The sequence below is a fragment of the Antechinus flavipes genome, chromosome 5 (assembly GCF_016432865.1).
Source record: "Antechinus flavipes isolate AdamAnt ecotype Samford, QLD, Australia chromosome 5, AdamAnt_v2, whole genome shotgun sequence".
NCBI classification, from domain to species: Eukaryota; Metazoa; Chordata; class Mammalia; order Dasyuromorphia; family Dasyuridae; genus Antechinus; species Antechinus flavipes.
The window spans coordinates 188172090-188195776 of NC_067402.1; the positions used below are offsets into that span (position 1 = coordinate 188172090).

A 23687-nucleotide genomic window follows, 5' to 3' on the forward strand; every position below is an offset into this window, starting at 1 on the left:
TAAGAAAACTGGGTTAGAAGATTTCTGAAGTTCAATTCCAGCTCTAAATCTTAAAATAAAATGGACCTTAGTTTTTTTTTTTTTTTGAACACGCCTCCCCTCTCCCTATCTTAGTTCTCTCAGGTAGGGATGAAAATTCAAGGTGACTTCCCGGTATTACCTTGGCTTTCCCCCAAGTTCTTTCTCAATCCCCGTGGATTTGCTCAACAGGGGGAAGGAAAAAGCGGAAGGAGTCAAGCCAGGATTTGTAGGTGATTCAGGGAAAACCTGCCCAGGTAGGGCGGTCCCTGTGCTGCTCCGCCCCCGGACACGGGTCCCCTCTCTGGATCATTAACTTAGTGGGCTGTCTTTGTGCTGCCACTGCCCCGACCTGGGATTAGGAAATCTCCAGTTTTCCAGAGTTTCCTCCCTTACCTGGACTGGCAGGCCTGTGTGGGCTGTACTAGTCACTGAGCTCAGTGACCTCACCTGGCCCCGGCTCTGGCTGCCCACTCAGACCCAGCTTTTGGGGGAGATGCTGTCCGCGGGGTAAGTCCCCCAGTCCCTGGTGCCCTCCAGCTTCTACTATTTGGGCCTGAGTACTGTTAGAATCGATGAAACAAGGGAGGAAAAGTATTATCACCTAGAGGAAGAGGAATTCAGGAAGTGGGGGAGTAGAGAGGGAGCAGGTCTTAATTTTCTAAGTGGTGGTCAACACAGCCTGGCCATTAACTAGCTGGTATGCTTTGTACTAGGATACTTTATTTGAGAAAAAATAAAGGGCTAGTTGGATTTTTGCTCTTGAGAGATTTGTATTTACATATCCCCTCTGGCTTTGCCTCAATATACTTCAGTTTCCCCCTCAACCCCTGTCCTCCATACAAAACAATGGTTACTAAACTTCAATGTAAGCTAGGAGAAAAGAGGGAGGGGAGATACATAGTTTAATTTTGATAACTTCTATGACATCTTTTTGCCAGTCTGACTTCCTATTTCTTTCCCCAAATGTGAGTGTTTCTCAGGACTCAAGCATTCAGATTCCTGGTTTTATTTTTCTAGTTCCATCCACCCATTCATTCATCTTACCTGTGTAGCTTTTGCCTCTTTTTGGAGGGGGAAGGGGGCACGGGACACTCCTCAAAACTATGATCTCCCGACATCTCTAATTGCTTCCTGAGCATCTCCACCTAAAACTGTCCCCCAAACTCAACTTCTTTCTGTCATTCGTCCAGGCACTTAGGCTCAGACTCTCAGAATCATCTTTTGATTCCTCCTCCCCTGGGCTTTGAATAGTAACAAATGCCTTTCAGTGTTTTGTTTTGTTTTGTTTAAATTTCAACACACATTTATTAAACACCTATTGAGCATATAGCACTGTTATAAGTGCTAGAAGAGTCTATTAAAAAAAATGAGATTTTTCAAGAAGGACTTGGCCTAAAAGCACTGCCACTGTCTATAAATTTTTCACACTCTCTCTCATTACTATAATTCAGTCCCTTGTTCTCCCCTGCTTGTATTGAAACAGTTCCTCTGCTTGCAATCTTTTTTTTCTTTTAGAGTAAGTTAGGCGGCATGGGAGATAACAGCTTCAGGACTAGAGATAGGAAAGACCATCTTGGGCAGTTACTGGCAATGAGATCCTGTGTAGATCACTTATCCCTGTCTTAGTTTCACCATCTGTAACATGGGAATAATAACAGCATCTTCCTCTCTGTGCTGTTTTGAGGGTCAAATGAGATAATATTTGTAAAATGCCAGTATGTAGTAGGCACTAGATAAATTCTTATCCCCTTCCTTTTGAGCTTCCTACATATACAGTGTTACTTTGTCAGCCTTCTGAAAGCATTGCTTTTGTGTATATTCTATTGCTCCCCTCAAAAATCTTTAACACAATAATTTAAGACAGAATCATCAGTCAATAAGCATTTATTTAACTCCCAGTACTAAAGATTTTAATCTAAGCTCCCTGAACTTTAAAAAAATTATTTTTTATAACTCTATTTTCTTTATAATTTTCTATCTTTAAATACCTTATTTTAAGGAAGTATCTAGAGGTTTCCCCATTACATTATTATAACAAAAATAAATATTAGAAATAAAAACTAATTTTGAATTTGTTGTTTTCAGATACCCCAGGATTCTCTGGACTACACTTTGAGAACCACTGGTCTAGAATATGAGCTCCATGAGCAGACAGTCCTTTCACCCCTCTTTATATAGCCAGCTCTTTGTTCTGTGCTTGGCCCATAATAAGCATAATATGTGCTTATTAACTAACTGAGAAGTAATTAGCACCAGGACCTAGTTCAAGTATATATATATGTTAGTTGTTGCTCAACAAATATTTGGTAATGGAGACAGTGATATGCTGTAACATAGTTTGAATATGATCTTGTGTGGGAATCTCTCAGACTAGTCTTACTGGGGTGGATCTCCTTCAAAGTCAACACTTTCCTTTCCTTCCTTTTGGTCCTTAGGCAATAGAGATTATAGCCTTTGGTGTCCTGTCCCAATCTTTCCTGGCTCCCTCCCAGGATGCTCTGGGTCAATTTCTCTCCCAGAGTGCCTGTCTCCCTGTTCTGGGTGCTCTGGTCAATTTCTCTCCCAGAATGCCCAGTTCTCTGTTCTGGATTCTCTGGTCAATTTCTCTCCCAGAATGCCTAGCTCCCTGTTCTGGATTCTCTGCTCAATTTCTCTCCCAGAATGCCCAGCTCTCTGTTCTGGATTCTCTGGTCAATTTCTCTCCCAGAATGCCTAGCCCTCTGTTTGGGGATGCTCTGGGTCAATTTCTCCCCCAGAATACTCGGCCCTCTGTTTGGGGATGCTCTGGGTCAATTTCTCTCCCAGAACGCTCGGCCCTCTGTTTGGGGATGCTCTGGGTCAATTTCTCCCCCAGAATGCCTAGCCCTCTGTTTGGGGATGCTCTGGGTCAATTTCTCCCCCAGAATGCTCGGCCCTCTGTTTGGGGATGCTCTGGTCAATTTCTCTCCCAGAATGCTCGGCCCTCTGTTTGGGGATGCTCTGGGTCAATTTCTCTCCCAGAATGCTCGGCCCTCTGTTTGGGGATGCTCTGGGTCAATTTCTCTCCCAGAATGCTCGGCCCTCTGTTTGGGGATGCTCTGGGTCAATTTCTCCCCCAGAATGCCCGGCTCCCTGTTCTGGATGCTCTGGTCAATTTCTCTCCCAGAATGCTCGGCCCTCTGTTTGGGGATGCTCTGGGTCAATTTCTCCCCCAGAATGCCCGGCCCTCTGTTTGGGGATGCTCTGGGTCAATTTCTCCCCCAGAATGCCCGGCTCCCTGTTCTGGATGCTCTGGTCAATTTCTCTCCCAGAGTGCAATCCCTTCTTGGTGTGGGAATTATGTTTTCCTAACCATCTGGTGATTGATTATATCCTTCCCATAGTCTTAAGAGTTGACTTAGGGGTCAGGAAAGGCAGGGTTCTGGGTTTTGCTGCTTACTGGACTCTCTGCCCTGAAGCCTGCCTGGAGATCATCAATCAAGTTGGAGGAGGGATTTGGAGGAGGGAAGAGAAGTGAGAAGCCATCAGTTCCTCTGTTAGATGCACTTGTCTCCCATGCACATGAGCACGCTCTTCCGTGTGCAATCACGTGTGGGACCTTTGTGGGCAGGTGTGTGCACGAGCCTGCGTTTTTGTGCTCGAGCCTGCGTTTTTGTGCTCATATTGTCATGACACACTCGCGTGTATGTGTGACATGCTGCATGTGTGTTAAGAAATCACACATTCGTATGAGATGGGCTCCAGCACTATCACCACCGCCAAGCTCTGCTTTCTCAGCTCGTCCACAAAAGGAGAAGTAGAAGTGAGTTCCTTCTGGGGGTCTGGCCTCGCCCCTTCCTGTCCCCGCCTCCCCCCCCCCCTCCAGCTGCCCTGTACTAGTGGTGTCTCAGGGAGCTGGGGGCCAGTGCAAGGAGGGGCCGGGAGCTGTGGTACTGGGGAAAGCTGGACCCCCCATCTGTTCTGTCCTCCTTCCTCACTCATCTTTCACTGCAGGAAATCTGCCCAGGATGGTGCGGTAAGGACCCTGGGGGCAGAATGCTGGGGGTGGCCCAGGGGAGCAGGTGCTTCTTTGTGCCCAGAAAAGGGAGGCTCAGTTCTGGGCTCTGGACGGCCTGTCCAGGCCTCTCGTGGCCCCCTCCCCAGCTGTGGGTTCCCTTCCACAGGTGGTTTCACCGAGACCTCAGTGGGCTGGATGCTGAGACTCTGCTGAAGGGCCGCGGAGTCCATGGGAGTTTCTTGGCCCGGCCCAGCCGAAAGAACCAGGGAGACTTTTCCCTCTCAGTCAGGTTGGTGCCCTGTTCCTTTTTCCCTGGCGTCTCTGCTCCTGCCCTTCATCCCTTGGCCTTCCCACTTCCAGGTCACCTCCCCCTGTCTGTGTGATGTTCCTTAGGGCTCCCTTGGGCCTTGGGCTTCCAAGCTGCTCCTTGCCTGACCCTCTGGTTTTGTTCTATCCCTTTGCTTTCTTTCCCTTTCCATTTCTGCTCCCATTCTCACTGACTCTGGTTGGTGTCCCACAGGGTAGGAGATCAAGTAACCCACATCCGCATCCAGAATTCAGGGGATTTCTATGATCTCTATGGAGGAGAGAAGTTTGCTACATTAACAGAGCTGGTGGAATATTACACTCAACAGCAGGGCGTCCTGCAGGACCGTGATGGCACCATTATCCACCTCAAGTACCCCCTCAACTGCTCTGACCCCACCAGCGAGAGGTGAGGCAACCTTACCCCTATCTTCTGAATCCCACTGAAAGGTGAGGGTAGCCTTGACCTTTGACTCTTGGTAAGGGAAGGCAAATCTAATGTAAAAACAGCAAAGCTGTCCCGTCCTACCCCTCCACCACAGAAACCATCGGTCCAGTCTCCCCCCCAATGCAAGAATTCCTTTACAGCATGTCTGTCAGATGGCTGTCTGCTTTCCAATCGGACACTTAAGTACCTCCAAACCTTAGCATTCCATCGATTGGCCGCTCTAGTGCTTTCTAAAAAGTTCATTTTCTTTTGGACTAAAATCCATCTTGTAATTTCTATCGATTATTGCTCATTCTTTGATCTGAGACTACACGAAATACATTTCTTTCTTTTCCTATGTGATATCATATTCTCCCTCAGTCTTCTCTCTCCTAGATATCCCCAGTTATGTTAATCTTTCCTCCTCTGACATTATTTGTAGACCGATACAACATCTATATTTTACCTTATAAAATGTAGTGCCTAAAATTGAGTGCCGTGTACCAGATTTGACCTGATCAGAGTTCCAGGGAACCATTTCCTATCTTAATCTGATCACTACTTTTATCATTTTGCATTAGATTTTTTTTTCATTTCATTTTATTTTATTTTATAATAACTTTATATTGACAGAATCCATGCCAGGGTAATTTTTTTTGCATTAGATTATTAAAAACAGCTGTATTACAGCGTTCTTGGTCCATGGAAGTCTTTGAGGAAGGCCAGATAACCACTTATTGATTATGTTGCAGAAAGCATTTGTATTTAGGTTTTTGTTGGACTAGAAAACCTCTTGTGTCTTTCCAAACCTAAGATTTCATGATTCGGAAACAAAAGTAGGAATCAACTGAAATATCCTATTCTTTCACATTAGCTTCTGCCAAGTCATGTTGGCTTGTCCTTTTCTTGTGCAACCAGTTGGTGAGCACATATTGAATCCTGTTTCTGTTATCTTGTATGTTAGCTCTTCTTGTCATGTATACGTTATGTGTCAACTAGTTAAGTAGGCTTTCTATACCATTATTCCTAGTCACTGATTTAAAATATAGACCAGCATAGGGTTAAGAATAGAGTCCCAGAGAATAGATATGACTATTATTCACTACCTTTTAGGGAGTTTCAGACTTGATATCCAATCCCAATTTTTCCCTCCTTCCTTATTAATTCCATAGTGCTCCCTCTCTGTGGCTTTTTATTTTTTTACACATCCACCATCTTTTTTTAGTCCTTCTTCTCATCCCAACCTTGAACGGAAATATGGAATCAGGGATCAGGGATCAGGGACCATGGTCATGAAGGCCGGGAACAGTGGGTGCTATGGAGGGACTTAACAAAGAAGAGTTTGAATCAACCATAGGAATAATTGTGGCAGATGCATTGGAGTCAAGGCATGCAAGAAAAGGAATTAAAAGAAGCTGGGACAAGGATTGGATGTTAAGAAAGACCAGACTAAGGGAGAGCTTCAAAGAGATGACCACCAATGGTTGGTTACCCCTCTCCCCAACCAGGATGTCTAAGTTGTCCCAGGAAATACTCTGGATAGAAAAGGGAGAATACTCCAACAACCTTCCTTATCATCTTTTTCTGCCTTTCCCTTTCTTTTCTCTTCTGAGTGGTTTCTCTTGGGAATTTGCATCTGTTCCTTCTGTACTTGATTACCAGCCTGTGGGCTAGTCACTATTTGCATGGACACTTCCTCATCCTGTTTTGAAGGTTGGGGACCAGACATTAGAGCCCCTTGCTCTTCAATCTGGGGGGCGGGGCAGGTCTATTTCTGGAGCAGAATCCTCTTGGCTTAGTCGTGGGATAGGGGGATGAGGACTGGAGAGAAAATCTTTGGGTCCTTAGGTCAGTGGTCACTGTAGCTCCGGCCTCCTCTAGACAAGCATTGAAAAAATTTAACTTCTTTTTCTGTCTGTCTTACCCTCCCCCTCCTTCCCCCATCATCCCTGCGGTTGGAAAATCTCTACCCCCCCCTCATCCCCCTAGGCTGAGGAAACCTCACTTCTCACTCTCTCCCCAGAGGGAGCTTTTTGCTTTTTCCATCACGTGTTTTCCTGTGGGGCTGGGCAGCCCTGGGGTTAACTATTTCCTTTAGGGAACAGGTTTGGGGGGTGGGGGGAAGGTTCCAGTTCTGCTTTCTGTCCTGACCTCTCCACCCCGTAGCCCCCAACCTGTCCCTCTCTCCATTGAGATGGGATCTGGGGGGTCTTCCTTGGCATCCCCTCCAAGCCTGGCACCGGATGCTCTCCCCTGGGGCTATCTTCCAGGACTTTCTTCCTCATGTGACTTCCTGTCTTTCCTAATCTCTGTTTATTTGACAGAGATTACTCCGAGTTGGCACATAGAAATATTCAATGGTTACCTGTTGAATCTATTTCTATCTCCACTTTTCTCCATCTTAGCCTGTCTCCCATCTCCTCTCAGGCTGAATGTCCTCATTTCTCTTCCCTAATCAGAGGTTTCCTGTCTTTGAGCTTCTCTTGGACTTTCCCAACTTCTGTCTTCTCCCCTTCCCTCTCTCCGAGTCCCAGTTTCTCCCTTTGTCTGATCCCATTTCTCCCTGCAACTCTCTGCCCTTCTCCCTTATTCTGTCCCTTCAGGTGGTACCATGGCCACATGTCTGGGGCCCAGGCCGAGACGCTGCTTCAGGCCAAGGGCGAACCCTGGACATTTCTGGTCCGTGAGAGCCTGAGCCAGCCCGGTGATTTTGTGCTGTCCATCCTCAATGACCAGCCCAAGGCTGGGCCCGGCTCCCCACTCAGGGTCACTCATGTCAAAGTGATGTGTGAGGTGAGACGAACGTGGTGGCAGCAGGGGCAAAAGTTGGGGTCTGTGCAGATGGAGGGTGGCTCAGAGAGCCCGCGCCTCTCATCTGGAAAGACTATGAATGGGGATATTTTCTCCAAAAACCTGTGAGAAAAGCCTGCATCTTACTCCCAGGGCACTGCCTCCCTGCTTAAAGGGAAACAGGGCTGGGAGGGGTTGGAGTTCCAGGGTTAGCTCTCAGGGTCAGGGAGATGAGAAGAAGGACATGAAGGAGGTTTGTTTGCCCTTGTCGTCCGAGTTTGGAGGGGATTTCTCTTCCGCTTTCACCACCGTCACACCTCTGATTTTGGTCGCAGGCTGGCCGTTACACAGTGGGTGGCTCTGAGACCTTTGACAGCCTCACAGACCTGGTGGAACATTTCAAGAAGACAGGGATTGAAGAGGCTTCAGGTACCTTTGTCTATCTGCGCCAGGTGAGCAGAGGGCTCTCCCCTGTGTCTGTTCCCCCTCCCCCCAGTTCCTCCCTGCTGTGCTTCAGACCTCCGGACCCCCTGACTCACATTCACTCTCCTTTTCCACTGCCCACTTTTCTTCTGACTCCCCAGCCATATTATGCCACACGAGTGAACGCCGCCGACATCGAGAACCGGGTCTTGGAGTTGAATAAGAAACTGCAGGCAGAGGAAACATCCAAGGCTGGATTCTGGGAGGAGTTTGAGGTGAGTGTGCAAGAAAGGGCTGGTGCACAGGGTTGTGCCCTTGAGCAGAACTTCTTAAACTATTTCCACTTGCAACCCCTTTTCACCCCAGAGATTTTTACGTGATCCTTGCTAAATAGCTATACAAAATAGGCATACAAATTAAACATTTCCTGATAATAAATCATAATTTTTCAACCCCCACATTCATTTATGCAATTCTGTATGGGGTCAAGACCCACAATTTAAGAAGCTTTGCCCCAGACAAGGCTGGAAAATTCTGTGCCCTGTGAGTGGCTGTCCTTGGAGTCTCGGTTGTTAAATTCAACAAAATTTATTATCTATTATTTATTAAGTGTATTAATGAATCTAAATATTGAGCCTTTTGTTTGCAAGGCACATTATGCTCTGTAACTAGAGATGTTCCTCAAAACTCTCTCTGGACCCATCTTTTCTTTCTCTGTACTTTCCCTTAGTGACCTCACCAACTCACATGAGTTTAATGATTATTTCTGCGCTGATAACTCCTAGATCTATATGACTGGCCACAGATTTTTGCCTTAGTTCCAGGCATATGTTATCAACTGCCTGTATAGATTCTTCAAAATAGATGTCATATGTCAGCACTTGAAACGTCCATGTCCCAAATGGAACTTATCCCCTTTTCCTCCAAATCTTCCCCTCTTCCAAATTTTTCTATTACTGTTGAGGGCACCTTCATGGTTCTCATCACCCAGGTTTGTAACAGCAGGGTCACCAATGGGCAATAGTCAGTACACATTTATTAAGCAGCTCTTTTGTGTTAGACACTCCGCTGAGCATTGAACATACAAAGAAAGATACCTCCAAGAAGCTCACATTCTAATAGGGGAGGCAGATAAGTACAGACAAGCTACAGACATAAGATAAATTGAAAATACAACAGGGGAAAGATCCTAGAATTAAGTGGGATCAAAAAAGTTTTCTGTAGAAGATGACATGGTCACTGGGATTTGAAGGAAATTAGGGAGGTCAGGAAGGGAGATGATATGTAAAATGTAAGAACATTAGAAAAATGAGAAAAGAGGATTTGCTCTCTTCAGTCCACACATGCAATCAATTCCTTCTACCTCCACATGTCTTGCATCTATTTCTTCTGTCTACTCATATATCTCCCATCCTATTTTATAACAGTAGCTACTTTAAGGTTTGCAAAGTGCTTTATATATATTAATCATTTGATCCTTAAAAACAACCCTGTGAGAGATGTACAGTTAGGATTCCCTTTAAGTAAATAGGTAGACAGATAAGGAAACTGAGGTTGACCTTTGTCAGGAGTCACAGGGCTGAAGGCTTAGGTCTCTATGATTCCAAATCCGGTTCTCTAGGTCCTGGTACAGGTCTTAATTACCCCTCACCTAGACTATTTCAGTAGTCTTCAATTGGTTTTTCTGCTCCAATCCATCTACACTACTGTCAAAGTGGGGTCCAATCATATCGCTCTTCTGCTCCATAAATTCTACTACCTGTGGGATCAAAATTAACTTCTCATTTTGACATTTGAAGCTCTTCAAATGCTACTTTTTTTGTTTTTATTAATAACTTTTTATTTACAAGTTATGTGCATGGGTAATTTTATAGCATTGACAATTGCCAAATCTTTTGTTCCAATTTTTCCCTTCCTTCCTCCCATCCTCTCCCCCCCGATAGCAGGATGACCAATACATGTTAAATATGTTAAAGTATAAATTAAATACAATATAAGCATACATGTCCTAACAGTTATTATTTTGCTATACAAAAAGAATCGGAGTTTGAAATAGTGTACAATTAGCCTGTGGAGGAAATCAAAAATGCAGGTGGAAAAAATAGAGGGATTGGGAATTCTATGTAATGGTTCTTAGTCATCTCCCAGAGTTTTTCCCTGGGTGTAGCTGGTTCAGTTCATTTCTGTTCTATTGGAACTGATTTGGTTCATCTCATTGTTGAAGAATCCATCAGAATTGATCATCATATAGTATTGTTGTTGAAGTATATGATGATCTCCTGGAGCTGCTCATTTCACTTAGCATCAGTTCATGTAAGTCTCTCCAAGCCTCTCTGTATTCATCCTGCTGATCAGTTCTTGCAGAGCAATAATATTCCATAACATTCATATACCACAATTTATTCAGCCATTCTCCAATTGATGGGCATCCACTCAGTTTCCAGTTTCTGGCCATTACAAAGAAACGTGCCACAAACATGCACATACAGGTCCCTTTCCTCGAAGACCAATCTTAATCTATCTTCCTATCTTTTCTGTTATTCACAGAAGTATCCTGGAGCCAGTTCCTATCACTGGTTCTGAGAGCTGATTGTTAAATTTTTAGCACAAGCATTGCTGTAAATCAAGGCTTGCCATATTGCTTTGTCAATTGTTCAGTCTTTTAAAAAAAAAAAAAGCAATGAAAGAAATGTTCATACTGTAGATTAGACCTAGAAATATGTGTCCAAATTAGTGTTCTTTTTTTTTTTTTCAGAGAGCCAATTGTTAAACTTTGCCAGAATATCCTTCTACTCCTTTTCATTCACATTGTGGTCCAGCCACACTGGCCTTATTGGTGACTTATGCACACGCCATACTCTATCACCTGCCTGCATCCCTTTATTTTGGCTCCTATACCTGGGATGCTCTTCCTCTTCACCCTCACATCTTAGAATCTCCAGTATTTTTCAAGGCATCACGAATGTAGCATTGAGGAAGGCACCTCCAACACAGCTAGTTCAGCCTCTCATAAATGAAGCCCTTCCTGATTCCTGTCTCCTGCCCTGAGCTATTGGTATTTTCCTCCCCAAATGATCCTGTGTCTGTTTTTGTATCTATCTATAGAGTTAGGTTTTCTTCCCCAGCTCCATGGTAAGCTCTTCTGGGGTAGGGATTTATTCAGCTTTGTCTTTGCATCCCTAACCTGGCACATGGATCGGTCACTTGGTCCTTAGTCCTTTTTAGAGACAAAATGAAACAAAATACCCAAATACTTCAAACATCCCCTGAAGAAGCTTATTCTGCTAAAGGATAATTGAAATGGGAGAAAGCATTAAAATCGGAGGAATTTGATGGCATCTATACTCAGCCTCAAAGGAAAATAGTCTAAGAGGCAGAGAGGAGGTCACACCATGTCCTAAACAGCTAGTCCATCAAATTTAGGATCTTTATTCAGGCTCTTGACTCGGATCCCCAGTCTAGGGTTGTCTATATTTTGTCTTTTTTCTTTTCCTTTTCCTCATTCTCTCTTTCTCTATTTCTTTACAATTTGGGTTATCTCAGTGCAGCCCAGTTTCCTTGTCCCACCCTTCCTTCTACCCCACTGGCTAAAGCCCTTTTTTTCCTCCTCTCCCAGAGTCTTCAGAAGCAGGAGGTGAAGAACTTGTATGACCGGCATGAGGGACAGAGACCCGAGAATAAGAGCAAGAACCGATACAAGAACATCCTCCCTTGTGAGAGCCCACCTCCCCAGGGAACCTTTACTGCCCAAAGCCCTACCATTCATCCCTACAGTTCTCCTCCTCCCATTGGTCTCAAACCCCTCTCTTAGGTTTCCAAGTCTCCTCTGTGAAGCTCTTTTCTTCTAGATAAAATTTGAATTGAAGATAGGAGGAATTTAAGGCAACCCTATATTTCTACCTCAATTCCTAAAATTCAGGGGCTTAACTCCTCTTGTCGTCTCACTTCCTCACAGTAAATCTTTTTCTATAGTTGATCACACCAGGGTGATCCTGCAAGGTCGAGACAGCAATATCCCAGGGTCTGATTACATCAATGCTAATTATGTCAAGGTCAGTGGTCCAGATGATGTCTGGGGATATAGAGAGGGGGAGGAAGAGATATGGGTCTTTATTCTCAAGGACTGATGGGAGGAGACAGCATATGTAAACATTACACAGATGTGAGCCCGGGGCAAACAAAACCGCTGATGAAGATGGGGTTGTAGTAAAGTTCATGTGTTAGGGGATGGGGTGAGTGAGGTTAGAGTGATGGGATTCTGTCTCTGGAGATACATCAGTCCATAAGCTTTTATAAATTACCTACTAGGTGCAAGGCACTGGGGATATAGAGAGGCAAAAGACAATCCCTACTGTGGTTGAGCTCACAATCTAATGGAGGAATTGGTTTGTCTCCCCCTGATCTCAGAACCAGCTGGTGAGTGCCGACGAGAATGCCAAAGTATACATTGCCAGCCAAGGTTGTTTGGATGCCACCGTTAATGACTTTTGGCAGATGGTGTGGCAGGAGAACTCCCAAGTTATTGTCATGACTACCCGGGAGGTGGAGAAGGGCCGGGTAAGACATGTTCCCCACCAACAGTGGTGCATTTCTCCTCCTCTCCTCCTTCCTTCCCTTCCCTTCCTCTCAGCTCTCTTCTCTTACTTACTGACCTCTTCTCTCCTCTCCACCTCACTTAGTCTGCTTATTTCCCAACTGAGGGACCTAAGACCTACTAGGCATCCTAGGAATTTTCTAAAACCAGACAGTTGCAATAGCTGAAATTAGGCAGCCACCCTCAAATTAAAATTTTATGGGTCTATAAAACTTTTACTACCCAAATCCTGATTTCATAAAACCGATTGACTTTAAAAAATGGATCTTCTCATTTTTCTCTTTTCTTCCTCCTTGCTTCTCATTGCATCCTTCTTTACCATGCTTGTCTGCAAGTCTACCCTGTTGCTTCCCATGTTTAATGATGTCCAAACTCCTAAATGCAGAATTAGAGAATTCATTTATTCATTATTTTTTTTTTGAGAAATAAGGCCTTTATGTGTTTTTATTACCCTTTATTAACAAAATATAACTATGTAACTGGTTCCTAGAAGGCTTACAACGTAGAAACGTCATTTGGAGTAAGAGTTAAAGTAAACCTAAGATTTAGGAATCATTTTGCCAGCTAAATGCTTTACCTGAATCCATTCCTTCATTCTGACTTTTATATTGTAATAGAACTTCTGGTCAGTGGCGTTTCCAGGATATCTCCTCTGCCTGGTATTTCTTTTCCTCTTCCATCAAATGGAAGAAGTTAGGAAGTATACAGATCCCAAATGTAATTTGATTCAGTCTGATTTGGTAAACACTAATTTAGTTCCAACTCTCTCATTTTATAGATGTTATAGACTGAGGCTTATTGATGCCCAAATTAATTAGTAAAAGTCAAGATAACTTGTGAATCTTATGTATAAAATGGGATGATTTATGCCGGCCCAGTAATAGGCAGCAAGGCATTTAGGAAGATCCAATATCTCTAGCCCAATTCCTTTAATCCAGTTAAAATCAGGAGTTAATTCCTCTTCAGTCCTCCTTATAATAGATCTTGCCCTATAGTTGATCATATCAGGTGATTTTGCAAGGGTGAGACAGCAACATCCCAGGTTGAGGACAAGGGCTGTTCCATTTTTGTATTTTCCACAGCTCCTAGAATCATAAAATATTTAGATCTATTTTATTTAATTATTTATTTATTTAGACAATTTGGGTTAAGTGATTTGCCCAGGGTCACACAGTGTTAAGTGTCTGAGACCAGATTTGAACTCAGATCCTGACTTCAGGGCTGGTGCTCTATCCACTGTACCATCTAGCTGCCCCAAAATATTTAGATCTGAAAGAAACTTTGAAAATTGTCTAATTTCAACTTTCATCTAAATTTCTGACTTTAGGACCAGGCTCTCCATAGCCTTTCATGTAGTAATAGTGGATACTTGATAAAAGTTTAGTTAGTTCCACTGAGTCCTCCTCCTGCCATCTCCTTTCCCTTCTCTTACTTCCTCTTTGTCTTATTTCATTTCCCAGAACAAATGTGTCCCTTACTGGCCTGAAGTTGGGACCCAACGGTCTTATGGTCTCTACGCCGTTGCCAATTGCAAAGAGCACGATACCCCTGAGTATAAGATCCGGAACCTGCAGGTCTCCCCCCTGGACAATGTAAGTTCCCCTAGCACGGGGTCTCTACAGGAGGGGAGGAGGGCTTGGGTACCTGCCCATCCTCCCCAAGAGGGAGAGAGGAGGGAAAAGATCATGGTGTCCTTGTGGACAGTGAGTGCAAGCGGAGGGGGGGTGCTAACTAATGCCCCCAATGCCTTGCCTCAGGGGGACTTGGTGAGGAAGATCTGGCACTACCAGTATCTCAGCTGGCCTGACCATGGGGTGCCAAGTGAACCTGGAGGTGTCCTCAGCTTCCTGGACCAGATCAACCAGAAGCAGGAGAGTCTGCCCAATGCAGGACCCATCATAGTGCACTGCAGGTGAGTCGGGATGGACTCCATCCTTTGCTCCCTCAAAGAGTAACCCTTCCTCTTCCCACCCACTTCCACATCTATAAGTGCAGGGAAAAGAAGTTCAGGACTAGTGGGGGAGAAGGAGAAAAGGGAGCAGAAGCAAAAGAAATTTGAGGGGTAGGGAAAGGAGACCAAGAGGAAATGCTTTAGCTAGTCTGTGAGGGAAGCTGAGATTCTCTAAGGCAGAGGGTTAGAAAGAATGTGTTCTAGCCTTGGGGGACTGCCACTGTGAAGGCACGGGGTTGGAAAATGGAGGAACAGCAAGAAAACCAGTTTTTCTGGAGTGGTGGAATTGGGAAGAAGGGTTCTATTTAGTAAAGTAGCAAAGGGAGTTTGGAGCCTGTTGTAAAAGGCTATCAACGTCAAACAGAGGACTTTGTATCGAATCCCAGAGCAAAGGTTCTTCCCCTTTCCTGTGTTATGGATCCCTTGGACTGTCTGCTGGATTCTTTCTCAGCATAAAATTTGAAGGGGGAAAAAAATCATAATAAAAAAAAATACTGAGGAGCAGCTGAGTGGTGCAGTGGAGAGAGCACCAGCCCTGGAGTCAGGAGGACCTGAGTTCAAATCTGGTCTCAGACACTCAACACTTCCTGGCACTGTGACCCTGGGCAAGTCACTTAACCCCAACTGCCTCAGCAAAAAAATAAAATAAAATAAAATACTGAGCTCCAGTTAGACATTAAGGAAAACAAAGATAGAATTTTTTTCTCATTCAAGTTCACAGACCCCCTAAAACTTATCCACAGACCCCCTAGGAGTCTGTAGGCTACAGATTAAGAACTCCAATCTTGTTTTTGTGGGAGGTGGGGATGCAGTGGAAATGGATTGGCTTTCATCTATATATATATATACATATATATATATAGGAAACTTAGTGAGGAAACTTCTTTTACCTAATTAGACCAGCGGCTGCTTGCTGCTCTTAGTCTTAAAGAGCCGCCCAGAATATGAGATTTGAATTTTTAATTAAAAAAAATTTATTGTGAACTAAAAGATCAATAAATACAACCATTTCCATATATAGATGAGAATCCAAACCAGATTCTTTATAAAGCTAGGGGACTACAGTGACTAGCCCAGAGTCACACAATTTACATTATTTAGGGTCAGAACTCAGATCCAGGGTCATACGCCAGCGTTCTGACCACAATCCTTAGCTGGCTCTTGTTTTTTAGTGGTAATAGATAATAGAGGTAATAGAGATAATTTTAGAGGTAATAATAGAGGTAAAGTGATGAGGTCATTCTGGCTGGTGTCTAGGAGCCATTCTAGTGCTAAATCTTATGACCCAGAGCTTGGGTACCCACTTAATTAAACATCATCCCCTCCAAGAGGAACCTTCCCTTTTTTCTGAAAAATGTTCTTTGGAGGGCTCCTGCCTGATCCCAGCCCTTTTCTCTGAAACTTCAAGGGCTATAGGTTCACATCACTGCCTTTTTGGAATTTCTGTTAATGCTTTGTCTGCTTACCCATACATACCCTAAGGCTTCCTAATCTGGACAATGTAGGGAAAAGGGAGAAGTGTTTCCTACAAGAGTCAAATTATCACTGATCCTAGTTATTGACTATTGGGAATATAGGACTGAAGGCTGAAAGGGACTCAGTGGGAGAAATGGGTTGACTGATTTCCCTAGGAGACCTTCATCTTGATGAAATGCCATTCTGGGTTGAATAGGAATTGGACAGCACTAGGGTCCTCCAGCCATGTACTCTATCCCTGGGATTAGGGCTTGAAAGAGAGACATTAGTTGTGGGGAGGAAGGGGGATCAGCACTGGTTGGTCTGAGAGTCAGGAGTACCTAGTTCTTGATCCCAGCTTGGCCACTTTTTTACTGTGCCATCTTAAGCAAATCACAGTACATCTCTGCCAGTAGAATGTAAAGTCTTTGGGGGGAGGAATTTTTTTTTTTGTTTCTGTTTTTGTTTTTGCATCGCTTGTACCTTGCATTTAGAAGGCATTTAATAAATGCCTGTGGAATTCATTTGAGTTGAATTGGGCTCCAGTATTCTCCATGTGTAAAATGAGAGATTTGGATCTCTAAGATGGTTCCGAGAAATCAGTTTGAGATCTAACTTAGATGGGGAAGAACTGGACTGTATTTTGCCCAAGCTCCTTTTGTCAGGGCTGACCCCCACATCATGTCCCCCGGTCTACGAGGGTTACATGATTTCTCCATTTTCACTTCCTATGAGAAGTGGGGGGTGGGAATGAAAAGATGCTGGTCATAGGAAGGAAACAGCAGAACCGGTCTCATCAGGACTGAGATTGGTATGAGGACACGAGCTCCAGGTCCCACCCTCATCATCTTGGAGCATCTTGGGCAGGGAGAGAAGCAGCCTTCCCGGAAGCACCATTCCCCGCCAGCTCCCTGGACCCAACTTCTCAAAATCCCCATGGCCTTTATTTAGACATTACAGGAAGGAAGTGGGTAAATCTATTTTTGACAAGTTAGGTTTGAAATTAGTGTGACTCAGGCCACCAGCCTGACAGACCTACTATGATGGAGGAGGGACTGGGAGCCTAAACACCTGAGTTCTAACACTCCTGGGGAGGGATATCTTCCCCGTAGTTAGGCTGGAGGATCTACTCCAGAGAGCCCAGCTTCTGGGTACCCAGTGCTGCCTTCTGTCCCATTGTCCCATACTGCCTGCAGAGAGCAGCCTTCTCATGAGAGTTTGGGGTAAAAGAGAAAATGAGATTTTCTTTTATTTTTATTTATTGTGAAAATGAGATTTTCAAAGGAGGAATTCCCAAAGGCAGAACAGAAAGACAGAAAGACACTCTAGAGAGGAAAGGGCCACAGAACCATGGGGTAAAATAAGGCAGGGTGGAAGTCTGGTGAGGAGACCTTGGGAAGAGGGAAAATAGCTTAGGGAGATTCTAATACCAACAGGGAAAACTTGGAAGCTGAAGGGGTAGGGCTGGAGGAACTAGGAGAGAGCAGGGTATGGATTCAGTTTTTTTATCTGTTAACAGAAGTGATTTCATCTTTAAATTAAAGAGAGTTGGTGGATGTAAGTGAATAGACTGTTGGACTGGAGTCAGAAAGAACTGTTGTAGGCTATGTAGCTCTGAATTTCAGTTTCTTCATAATTAAGAGTTATATTATATATAAAATTGAGTATCTATCTAAATATCCATCCATCCATCTCTCTATGTACTTATCTATATCTGTGCGTACATAAATATATTTATGTATATACATATATAGCTATCTATAAATTTTTAAAAGTGATTCTTTAGGTTATTGCTGTTATTAATAAAACAAATGCATTGACCACATACAGTACCAGGTAGTAAAAGGAAATACAAAGTTGAGATAAATTTATGAGTTGGGGCAGCTAGATGGCAAAGTGGGCAGAATGCCGCGTCTGGAATTAGAAGAAACTGAGTTCAAATTCAGTCTTGGACACTTACTCGCTGTGTAGCTCTGGGGAAGTGACTTAACCTTGCTTGTCTCAGTTTCCTCATCTGCAAAATGAGCTGGAAGAGGAAATGGAAACCACTTCAGTATCTTTGCCAGGAAAACCCCAAATGGGGTCATGAAGAATCAGACACGACTGAAAAACATTAGCATAAGACAGAGACACAGATTGTGTGGTATACATAGTAAAATATTGTATTACAAAATACATATTGTAAATAGTGTAAAATATTCAAATATTTTTGTTGTGATATTGTAAAATATTGTAAAACAAAATTTTGAGTTATAAAATCTATGTTGTGTGTGAGGTCTTGAGTTTAGTAAAAACTTCATGGAAGGAATCACATGTGATTTAGGCTCTAGACACAGGGGTCCTCAAACTTTTTAAATAGGGGGCCAGTTCACTGTCCCTCAGACTGTTGGAGGACCAGACTATAGTAAAAACAAAAACTTTGTTTTGTGGGCCTTTAAATAAAGAAACTTAATAGCCCTGGGTGAGGGGGATAATCGTCCTCAGCTGCTGCATCTGGCCCGCAGCCGCAGTTTGAGGACCCCTGCTCTAAGGATGGACATTGACCATTCCATGAACATGGCTGTTCTCCTGCACGTGACACTCCAAGCCTTGGCTGAAGGCATTTTCTCTGGCTGTCCCCCCTTCCTGGAACACGATCCCTCCTCTGCTCTGACTATTGATCTTCCTGGCTTCTTCTAAGTCCCAATTAAAATCCCACCTGCTACAGGAAGTCTTCCCCCTCCCCTCTTAATTCCAGTGCCTTTCCTCTGTTAATTATTTCCTATTTGTCCTGGAATAGCTTGTCTGTACATCTCCCTCTTTAGATTGTAAGTTTCCTAAGGGCAGGGACTGTCTGTTGCCTCTTTTTGCCTTTCTAGCACAGTGTCTGGCCTGTAGCAGATATAATTGGCATTTAATGTTTATTGATTGATTGATTGAGATCTGTTCTTGGTGGTAGGGACCTGGCATTGTGTACTGGCGCAGTCAGGATCCATGTATATCCTTCCCTTGCCCCATGTGAAGGGGCAAACTCTTCACCAACTGCTCCCGGGGAGCTTTTTCAGACTTTAGGTGGTACAGCGGATGGAGCGCCGTCACTGAATTCAGGAGGGTCTGAGTTCAAATGTGACCATGGAAAGTCACTCATACCCTCCCCCAAAAAATAAGATTTTAAGTTATATTTCACCTGCATTAGAAGAGAGGGTTTCCACAGTAAAAAGTCTTTCATACCAATGAGATGAAATCACAAATCTGGTACCAAAAAAAATTAAAATAAAAGACTTGGCTACCTCTAAAGTCTCTTCAAATCCCCATATCTTTTTTTTTTTTTTTTAAATGAAATCAGATTGCAGGTCTCACTAAAATCAGGCTTAAATGAAATTAGGAAGAAACAAGAAGAGTGAAATGTAAAAATTATACTGTTAACCTTTCCACGTTCTTCCCTCTGAACCTCTGACTTAGAATGTCCTTAGAAAGAGAGAAATGATTGTAAAGGGAACTGAGACTAAATGAGAACAGGGTAAAGGGCAAACCTTCAGAAAACTTGGGGAAGGGTGAAGGAGCTATTGGTAGGAGCTCCTACCTTTGCATCTCCTAATAGAGGCTGCTGTCTCTCTGTCCCTCGAATCCTTTTTCTTTTCCTAATCAGCATCGGTGGGCAGCAGGGACCCCATTGCCGTACCCCCAAGCCAGCTGACCCCCATCACTGATTTCCCCACTTTTCCCCTTCTCCCCAGCGCTGGCATTGGACGGACTGGGACCATCATTGTCATTGACATGATCATGGAGGCCATTTCCACAAAAGGTGAGGGGTGGGAGGTAGGAGGAACGGCTTCCCCAGTCCCTTGGGACTAGGGGAGAGGAAGAGGGAATATCGTTCTTCTCATGACTTGCTTTCCCTTTCCCTTCCCTTCTTCAGCCCTAGTTGAATCTGATAGATAACTCCTGTCTGTGATGAGAATACCTGATCCTGTTCATGCAGTTTATGCTAACAGGAAGGGAGGATGTCCGGGGCCCTGATCAGTCATCAGTTATCCTTCCACCTCCCAGGTCTGGACTGTGACATCGATATCCAGAAAACCATCCAGATGGTCCGGGCCCAGCGCTCAGGGATGGTGCAGACGGAGGCCCAGTACAAGTTCATCTACATGGCTATCGCGCAGTTCATTGAGACCACCAAGAAGAAACTAGATATCATGCAGGTAAGAACTGGGAGGCAGGACAATGGCCCAGGCAGGAGCTGGCTAGTCTGGGGGTGAAGAAAAGGGCGAAAATTGGCCCAGCCATGACACTCATTCTCCCATTCCCAGAAAGGCCAGGGGGAGTCGGAATATGGGAACCTCGGGTACCCTCCAGCCATGAAGAATGCCCACGCTAAGGCCACCCGGACCTCCTCCAAGTGAGTGACTCCCCCGCCTTCTAACCGTGACCTTTAGGGGCCTTTGGACGCCAACTCAGCTTCCTTTTTCTCCAAAGACTAAAGTTAAATATTGTCTAAGGGAAGAAAAGTAGACATAGGTCACATAAATTTTTAAAAAATCTTATTGATATTTTTAATTTTGAATGTTGTCCTTCCCCTTTCCTATAAAAAAATCATCCTTTATTTAAAAAATTAAAAGATTAAAAAAGAAAGGGGAGGAGGGAGAAGCAACCGATTTATCAGTCATGTCTGACAACATAGGTAGCTTCCCATACCCACAGCCCCTCACGCTGCATCCTCCTTTGCAAAGAAGGGAGGCAAGTTCATTTTTTTCAACTTTGGTCCAGGACTAAACTTGGCCACTATCAATTTCCCCCACCCCACTACTTAAAAGATTTTTTTTTTCCATTTACATTATTGCAGTCACTTAGTCATGTAATTTTTTTTTTTTTAACTGGAAAGGGGCCCTAGAGATCACTTAGACATCAATCCCTTCCTTTTTACAGAGTATGAAACTCAAGTCGTATTTTGCTAGAAAGTGTCAGAGCTGGGACCTAAGGGTTTTCTGGGTCATAGCTTGTCCAGTCCCCTGCCCCGGTTAAGTTAGAAAGATCTCTCCCTTCCTGGTCCTCACTCCTCCCCTTTCCCAAATGGAAGATTAGACTCAGAAAATGAGGGAGCTAAAGTGCACATTGGTTCCCAGGGTTTTTCTGGGGCAAACTGCGCCCACCCTAGGAAAAGCAGCAGCTCCGTCACCCCCGGCCTCCATCCCTCCTCCACCCTCCCTTCCCCATGTTCCTCTCCCTGACTTCCCCCCATGATTCTCTGCCCACCCCCCTGCCCCTGCAGACACCGGGAGGATGTGTATGAGAACCTGCAGAGCAAAAGTAAGAAGGAAGAAAAGATGAAGAAACAGCGGTCAGCTGAAAAGGAGAAGACTAAAGGCTCCTTGAAGAAAAAGTGACCGCTTGGGGATTCCAGGGTAACTCCTCCCACAGTGCTGTGGTCACCAGCCCCCTCCATCCTCTGGGACTTCTACCCCGACCCTCTCCCCTTCCCCCTGTTTTCCCAAATGGGTCCCCCCAGTCTCACAACTTCCTCTACCCCCACTCAGACCTTTCCCTGCCCAGGAACTTCCCTCCCCTTTGCTGGCTCCTGACCACGTCCCCCTCACTTCCACTTTCCTTCTTTCTGCAGGCTGGTCCCAAACGGCAGAGGATGTCCACTTCTAGTGACTTCCTTAGGACACAGCCTCTTCTCCCCTCCTTCCATCCGGGTATTTGTCCCTTGGCTTCCCCCTCCCTCCCTTTCAGTCACTCCTTTTCTAATTTAATAGCTTTACCTCCACCCCTCCTCCTACTCCCCTTGCCTACGCTGGCCACTGTACATAGCCCATGGAAGCCAAGGGGACCCCAGCTATCCCCCATCCTTGTAAATAAAGCCCCCAGTTCTTCAGTCTGTGTGTTCCTGTGAGGTGTGTGTGGAAGGGATGTAGTGGAAAGGGGGTGGAGATGTGGGGGTGCAGGGCCCCGGCCCAGCAAAGGAAACATCCTCGTAATTAGACATCCGGAAAGGGTGACAGACAGAACCAACTGAGACCAGAAATGAAAAGGAAGACTCATGAGAGATTGGGACTGCTGGACTCAAACAGTAGACTTTAATCCCTGAGATCTGCACTTGCACTTACTGCTTAATATTTTTTATCAATAAATAACTTGCAAATAACAAAAATCAGGGAAGGATAGTTAACACACTGTTCTGAGAGGATGGAGCATTGGGCTATTTTTTTTTCTTGAAGAGACAGTCAGGGTTAAGGGACTTGGCCAAGTTCATACAACTAGAAAGTATCTGAGGTTGGATTAGAACTCAGGTCCTCTTACTCCAAAGCTGTTCTTTTATTCACCGTGCTACCTAGCTGCTCCTGGATGAATCTAATAAGACAACATTATTTTTTTTTTCTTTCTTTTCTTTTTGAAAGTTGATAGGCCAGCAAGCATTTATTGAGAGTCTACTCTATGACCAATGCTATGCTAACATATATAAAGGCACAAGAAAGTCCTTGTTCTCAGGGAACTCACCATAAGATGACATTCAATAAGGATAAATGTAAAGGCTTAATCAATCAAAATTAAGTGCCAACTGTGTGCCTAGTATCGTGCCTTTAAGATGTGGGATACCAGGAGAAAAAAAGCACCCCTCAATCATAAACCTGAAACAATTCTGGCCTTCAGGGAATTTATTTAGTTTAAAGTTATTAGTTTAAAAGAGAAACCGATGATCCCAACAAATACATTGCATTGGGCATTGGAGATATAAATACAAAAGTGAGATAGTGTCTGATCATAAAGACCTTTTAATGTCCTAAGGGAATAAAATATATTCATAGATAAGTACATATAGAAAGTGTGTGTGTATGTATACATACACACATGTAGCAAATACAGAAGTGATTAGGGGAAGAAGCACTGATAATTAGGGAATCAAGCAAGTCTTGAAGGAAGCATTACTTGAGCTAAGCTTTGGACTCATGGGGTCTCCAAGAGATGGAGGTGAGGAGGATGAGGAGGATTGTGGGTTTAGCCGGCCACTGTGGGTGGTTAGTTTGGTGGTTAAGGGGAGGATGGATCTGAAAGGGTGAGACTGGAAGCAGGGAGGCCGGATCTAAACTAGAATGGTTGTAGTTGGAAACTGGTTACGTAGGTAGTGCAAGTGAGAGTCAAGAGTCAAGATTGGCTCCCAGGCTGTGAATTTGGATGACTGGGAGAATGGTAATACCCTGAACAGAAATGGGGAAGTTAGGGGCAGGAAAGGATGGAGGAGTTCTGAGTAAAAATGTGTATGGTACATGGGAAATGTCAAGCAGTTAATTGCAGATATGACACAAGCTCCCTCTGGGAATGTATTCTTTCTTTTTGGTCTTGGAGGGAAGAACCAGAACTAGAAGCAAGGCAGAGACACGGTGTCAGAATAAACCTTCTAATAATTAGGGTCCATCCCAGCAGGAGAATGGGCTGTGTTGGGAGATGGACAGTTCCCTCCTGCTACAAGCAGAAGGTGGAGGTGAGGGAAATGTGTGGGACGATGGTCTTTGGGATCCCTTCCAACTCTTTCCAAATGCCCTTTTCCTTTGGGGGTTTTAAAGTTAGAGATGAGATTGAGATTGAGATACTCTATATCCTGGGGGGCCTGAAGCTGAACACAATACTCCAGATATGTTCCACTTGATAACTCCAAATTCATTTGTTCTAGATGCCATCCTTTTACAATACAGCCTCAGGTCATTCAGCTTTGATCTTTGCTTGAGAGGGACAGTGTGGGGTGGTGAAGAGAACATTACACTTGGAG

General features: G+C 44.3%; 1 protein-coding gene across 2 annotated transcripts; it reads left to right on the plus strand.

Moving 5' to 3' along the window:
• Nucleotides 1-424: 424 nt before the first annotated feature.
• Nucleotides 425-21797, plus strand: PTPN6 (protein tyrosine phosphatase non-receptor type 6). Of its 2 annotated transcripts, none has more exons than XM_051963314.1 (16): nt 425-528; nt 4164-4286; nt 4518-4712; nt 7334-7523; nt 7856-7972; nt 8105-8218; nt 11560-11656; nt 11916-11995; nt 12351-12500; nt 13998-14129; nt 14295-14449; nt 19660-19727; nt 19973-20124; nt 20233-20321; nt 21192-21324; nt 21540-21797. In XM_051963314.1, exons 1-15 carry the CDS (start codon nt 515-517, stop codon nt 21304-21306), a joined length of 1791 nt encoding a protein of 596 aa, XP_051819274.1. In that variant the 5' UTR covers nt 425-514; the 3' UTR covers nt 21307-21324; nt 21540-21797. The 2 variants fall into 2 exon arrangements, with proteins under 2 accessions (XP_051819274.1, XP_051819275.1); XM_051963315.1 differs by lacking the exon at nt 425-528 and adding an exon at nt 3902-4015.
• Nucleotides 21798-23687: the final 1890 nt, after the last annotated feature.

What these genes read in the sequence shown, in the direction of transcription:
- PTPN6 (XM_051963314.1), top strand. An exon ending in TCTGACCCCACCAGCGAGAG is followed by an intron (nt 4,713 to 7,333) that starts GTGAGGCAACCT and finishes CTGTCCCTTCAG; the next exon opens with GTGGTACCATGGCCACATGT. An exon ending in ATACAAGAACATCCTCCCTT is followed by an intron (nt 11,657 to 11,915) that starts GTGAGAGCCCAC and finishes CTTTTTCTATAG; the next exon opens with TTGATCACACCAGGGTGATC.